General features: G+C 51.6%; 1 protein-coding gene across 1 annotated transcript; it reads right to left on the bottom strand.

Moving 5' to 3' along the window:
* Positions 1-2,661: 2,661 nt before the first annotated feature.
* On the bottom strand, positions 2,662-5,485 carry ACTA1 (actin alpha 1, skeletal muscle). The gene is made up of 7 exons (XM_056130771.1): positions 5,335-5,485; positions 4,430-4,570; positions 4,009-4,333; positions 3,718-3,879; positions 3,429-3,620; positions 3,132-3,313; positions 2,662-3,051 (listed from the first exon to the last, which is right to left on the bottom strand). Exons 2-7 carry the CDS (start codon positions 4,556-4,558, stop codon positions 2,908-2,910), a joined length of 1,134 nt encoding a protein of 377 aa, XP_055986746.1. The 5' UTR covers positions 4,559-4,570; positions 5,335-5,485; the 3' UTR covers positions 2,662-2,907.
* Positions 5,486-5,802: the final 317 nt, after the last annotated feature.

The raw sequence follows: 5,802 nt of genomic DNA, 5'->3' as shown, positions 1-5,802 counted from the left end.
AAACCCAGATGTTTATCACTTCTTATCAGTGTGTTCCCTCCCCAGGCAAGGACTCTGTCTCTACCCCTACCTTTGAACAGCCAGCAAGATAGTTAAGAATTACTCAGCAAAAATCTAAAGGAAACCAGATGTTCAACTGCTCCTGAGATTGACCTGGCAGCATTTGCTTATCTAAGTTACCTTACATTTGGGAGTGAATAGCTTTATAAAGTTTGGGGACATGCCACTGGTTAAGCATGAGACACAAATAAACTCTTTCCCACCCTCTGTGTATAGAAAAGTTTAGAAATGATGTGGAGAGCCGACTTGTGAATCTAGGAACCCAAACTGTAGTCCTCACATGTATTTTCAGCCTAAATTCCTATCACCTAGGGAGACCAAGCAATTGCCCGCAGTAAATTTCAATTGATGAATTTGCATTCTCTCAGACCAACGACGTATCAAGGGTAGGAGAGCACTTGCATTGAGTATGTGAGTTCTTGGGTTCTGACATTTTTGTTTATAAATTTTCTTTTGATTAAAATGTCAGCCTGGAGCATCGCTGGATGTGACCAAAAAGGAAAAAAAAGATACTCTACACACAGACTCAGAGAGAATATTTGCCTATCATTCATCTTCCAAAGGGTAATATAGAATATAAAGCACTGATAGAAATTAACAGGGGAATAAAACACCCATCCCCATCAAAAATTGGGACTAAAGAAGAGATGAACAAACAGAAACTTATTCAAAGAAGAAGTTGGCCAAAATTTATATGAAAAGAAAATGCTTTGCATTACTTAGCAGGGAAATGCAAATCAAGACAACAATGAGATATCTAAGGAAACTGACACCCCTGATATATCCTACTTTAATCTTGGTTAAGTGATTTGGGTTTTAAATGCTTAGTTTTAAGATGTCTATCAGGGTCAGATCAATAGTATAGCAGGTAGGGCATTTGATATAACATGCAATCAACCCAGGTTCAATCCCTGGCACCCCATATGATCCATTGAGAACCACCAGGAGTACAGAGCCAGGAGTGAGCCCTGAGCACCACTGGATGTAGCCCCAACCCTTCAAATAAATAAATAAAATGCTTATCATGACAATTAGATAACTCAATTCTGTTATTTTTCTTCTTCTTTTTTTTAAATGTAGTACTGCTGTTTAGTCTCTCATTTTTCAATGTCACTGACTCCGTGAATGAAAGAGGCTTTGTAATACATGCAAATTGTGTTTGTTGATATCAGTAAATTCTATACTCCTCTAAAAGATCAGAATTAAGTGCATTTTAACTTTTGTACATGAGTGTGTGTGATATAGTTGTCAGTAGATGTGGTAAAATATACTTTATTAAAATCTGAAACTACTAAATAATCAATTCTGATGTCTGGATTTTTGTAGCCAGTTTTCCACAAATGTTTCTCTCCATAAAAGGATAACATATTTGACATATTACCCACCTGGTGCGAAAAAAAGCACCTTTGGGTGCTTCATCCTGGGTCTCTGCTCAGGGATCACTTCTGGCAGGACTAAGGGGATCATATGTAGTGCTGGGGACTGGAGGCCTGATCAGTGAGCTGCAAGTCAAGCACTTTACCCACTGTACTGTCACTCAGCATCCAAATTATCTTTTAAAACTAGAAACTGTGCAGGAGAGTAGTTCAGAAGGCCAAATATGTGAGAGACCCGGATTCCATTTCAGGGAGTAGGTCCCCACTCAGCAGAGAGTAAGCAAGTATGTCTCTCACCCCCAAGCCTCCCACCCCAAGATATTGTGATACCAAGCTGTACATGTGCCTTTAAAACATTGGGATGGGGGGGGGGTGCTGTGAATGATCCTTCTCTCTTGCTACTCCTCCCAAAATCGATCTTAGCGCCTGCTCGCTGGCCTGCCCTTAGTGCCCACCAAACCCTGACTCCTCCCTTGGTCCTTCTCCCTCTCGGCCCCTCACTGGGTGTCAGCGCCCCCAGCCTGAAAGGGGTGCCTCCAGGCTCAAAGAGATGCCTCTATAAACACGTCCGCCACGTAACAAAGGACCAAAGGGAAGAGAAGGGATTGTATTTACTTACAGCTTAAAATACTTGTTGGTGGGGGCTGGAGCAATAGCACAGCGGGCAGGGTGTTTGCCTTGCACGCGGCCGACCTGGGTTCGATTCCCAGCATCCCAATTACTCCCGAGCACTGCCAGGAGTAATTCCTGAGTGCATGGGCCAGGACTAACCCCTGTGCATCTCTGGGTGTGACCCAAAAAACAAACAAACAAAAAAAGCCTTGTTGATTAAACGCAAAGTGCATCCCCATCCTTTAGAGCTCTGTAGCTCAAGGAGGGAGGAGGCTTCAGGTGAAGCAGCCATGCTCCGGGAGGTTAGCACCATGGCCAGCGCCCGCCATCCCAGCCAGCTGGAGCCTCTGCACGCCTCCATGCCTATATCCTCCGTAGAAGGAAGCAAGGAAGCAGCGCCAGAGAGGAGCAGAGTGGGAACTGGAGGGCAGGCCGGATAGCCTGCCAGTGCTTGAGGATGGGTCTGATCTAGAGGGTGAGCCGCGGTCTTTCCAGGAGTGCCCTCAGTCCAATTACTATAGAAGAAGGGGTCCTTCTCTCTCCCTGGCATCCTGTTGTACCTCCCCTCCACACCCCCACCCCCACGAAATAAGCACAACAACTTATGGCAGTGTAACAGAATAGCTGAGTTTAATGCTTCAAGTTTTGCATTTCCTTCCACAGGGCTTCACTTTAAAAATAACAAAATGAGGTAAATAAGTTAATGTATGTACACATTATAAACATTGTGTCAGTTTGTGGCAACAGCAACCCAGATTGCTAGAAGGTTGCTGTGTGGTGACTGAAGTTCAGTCACCTGCAACATGAGCAGATTTGTCGTCCTGAGGAGAATTGGCACTCTGTGGGGGAGAGTGGGGATCTAGAAGCATTTGCGGTGGACGATAGAGGGGCCAGCTTCATCATACTCCTGTTTGGTGATCCACATCTGCTGGAAAGTGGACAGAGAGGCCAGGATGGAGCCCCCAATCCACACGGAGTACTTGCGCTCAGGTGGTGCAATGATCTGTAAAACAAGAGCGTCAGTGTCAGTGTACTCACACCTCAAAGTCCCCCTGAGAGGGCAGGGTATGGGCTGCTGCCCACCTTGATCTTCATAGTGCTGGGGGCCAGTGCTGTGATCTCCTTCTGCATGCGATCAGCAATCCCAGGGTACATGGTTGTGCCCCCGGACATGACGTTGTTGGCATACAGGTCCTTCCTAATGTCAATGTCACACTTCATGATGCTGTTGTAAGTGGTCTCATGGATGCCCGCAGACTCCATGCCTGAGGGTAGGGAGGAGGGGATGAGTGGGCATACCATGGGTCAGGAGGAAATTAGGAGGGACAGGTGGTAAGGGTCAGCCAGGGAATCTCAGGGAGAATGAAGACTAGGGCTCACCAATGAAGGAAGGCTGGAAGAGTGTCTCCGGGCAGCGGAAACGCTCATTGCCAATGGTGATGACCTGTCCATCTGGCAGCTCATAGCTCTTCTCTAGTGAGGATGAAGACGCAGCAGTTGCCATCTCGTTCTCAAAGTCCAGGGCCACGTAGCACAGCTTCTCCTTGATGTCACGCACAATCTCACGTTCAGCTGTAGGGAACAGGGGCGGGAGAGGTGCCCTCAGCCTGAGGTACAGGGTTGACAGCTACTACCCCCCATCATGAGGGAAGCTCAGGGCACTGTGCACCTGTGGTCACAAAAGAGTAGCCACGCTCAGTGAGGATCTTCATTAGGTAATCGGTGAGGTCACGGCCCGCCAAGTCCAGGCGCATGATGGCATGGGGCAGAGCATAACCCTCATAGATGGGCACGTTGTGGGTGACCCCATCGCCAGAGTCCAGCACGATACCTGCAGGGGGCATAGAGAGGGGGCAAGGCAGGAGTGAACAGGTGGGCAGGCAGAGGGGTCAACAGCCTGCAGCATCTCCACACCCCATCAAATATGAAGCTGGGGCAGCTGGAGTTCCTGGACACTCACCAGTGGTACGGCCAGAGGCGTACAGGGAGAGCACAGCCTGGATGGCCACATACATGGCAGGCACATTGAAGGTCTCAAACATGATCTGGGTCATCTTCTCGCGATTGGCCTTGGGGTTGAGGGGGGCCTCGGTGAGCAGGGTGGGGTGCTCCTCAGGAGCCACACGCAGCTCATTGTAGAAGGTATGGTGCCAGATCTTCTCCATGTCATCCCAGTTGGTGATGATGCCGTGCTCAATGGGGTACTTCAGGGTCAGGATGCCTCTCTTGCTCTGGGCCTCATCACCTACGTAGGAGTCTTTCTGCCCCATACCCACCATGACACCCTGCAGAGGAGACACAGCATGCACCATGATCACTGCTCAGTCTGGGCCGGATGTGTAGGACCCCACCCACCTTCCTGACCACAGCGGCAGCCTGACCTGATGACGGGGACGGCCCACAATGGAGGGGAACACGGCCCTAGGGGCATCATCCCCGGCAAAGCCAGCCTTCACCAGACCGGAACCATTGTCGCACACGAGGGCAGTGGTCTCGTCTTCGTCACACATGGTGTCTAGTTTCTGCTAAGACAGAAAGACACACGTGTCAGTGCAGAGGCCTCCTGGAGGCAAGGCCCAGACCGTTGTGTCCTGCCATCCCTGGGGGCCGACCAAGGGAACACATCTGATCAGCAGAGCAGCCCCCTCCCGTATCCCTTCTCCCTGCTCTGTGTCAGGGAGAGTGACACGTGCCATTCAGACCACTCAGGAAATTTCTCCACAGAGCCTCTAGGGACTCGAGTCCCTCTGTCTTCACAGCTGGTGGCCTGCTGAGAGACCCTCTGCACTAGGGCCACCCCATGAGCCTGGGTGGCCTCAGAGGGCTGCCTGTTCCAACACTAGTGCCCATGGAAGATGAGGCTCTGGGAAGGGCTTTGTGGCTACCCAGGACACAGTGCCAAATTCCAGAGCCCACCACAGTCCAGACACAAAGCACGTCGCGTTTTCTTCACGAGTTCAGAGTAGACACTGTGCTGCGGTTTGACTTTAGAATGGGAGAAAAAAATGCCTTTGAGACAACAAAAGTCAAACCTTTCCTCTACCTAGGCACAGGCTACAGGCAGGCCAAGCACTCCAAAGCGGCCGAGGATAAAGGTGGAGGCGTTTCCCAACGCCAGGAGTCTTCTGACTTTTCTTGAAAGCGGGCTTGGTTGGGGGGACCAAGGCGCTTAGGGTGCAGATCTGGGCTGATGGAGTGTCATTTTGACTCTTCCAGTTCCCAGATATCCCTCGGAGGTGCCCTGCCCCCCTGTCTGCCCCCCCCTAATCCCACCACTGGGCTTTACCTGGGCAGTTGCCTACACCCGCTGCTCTGGGGCTCAGTCCTAGTCGTCCCGGAGGGCAGTGAGGCCTGTCTGGGCGCTGTCCGCGGGAGTGGCCGCTGACTTCCCAGCTCAGGTTTTATACAGCCCGCGGGCACTCCCCGAAGCGCCACCCCGCAGGAATGTCGCTGTCCTGCTCGAGCCTTATTTGGGTGTGGGGAACCAGACCCCCTCCCCCGACCCATTCTCGGTCTGGGTCCCCGCCCGGGTCCCCAGCACTGACCAAAGAAGGAGCGGCTGGCGGGGGACCTAGGTGCGCGACCGGGCCGTATAAGGAGCGTCTCCGACCCTGACCTGGGCGGGGCGGGCGCGGGGCGGGGTGTGCGGGGTGGGGGCGATGAGGGGGTGCGGCTGGGCCTAGCGCGCTGGGGCGCCTGTGCCCCTGGGATGCACCTGTCAGCAAAACCTCCTATCCCTACTCGTTTGTGCTCC

This window comes from Sorex fumeus, unplaced genomic scaffold (assembly GCF_029834395.1).
Source record: "Sorex fumeus unplaced genomic scaffold, SorFum_2.1 ptg000007l, whole genome shotgun sequence".
Classification (NCBI taxonomy): Eukaryota; Metazoa; Chordata; class Mammalia; order Eulipotyphla; family Soricidae; genus Sorex; species Sorex fumeus.
This window is presented reverse-complemented; position numbering and strand designations above follow the sequence as displayed.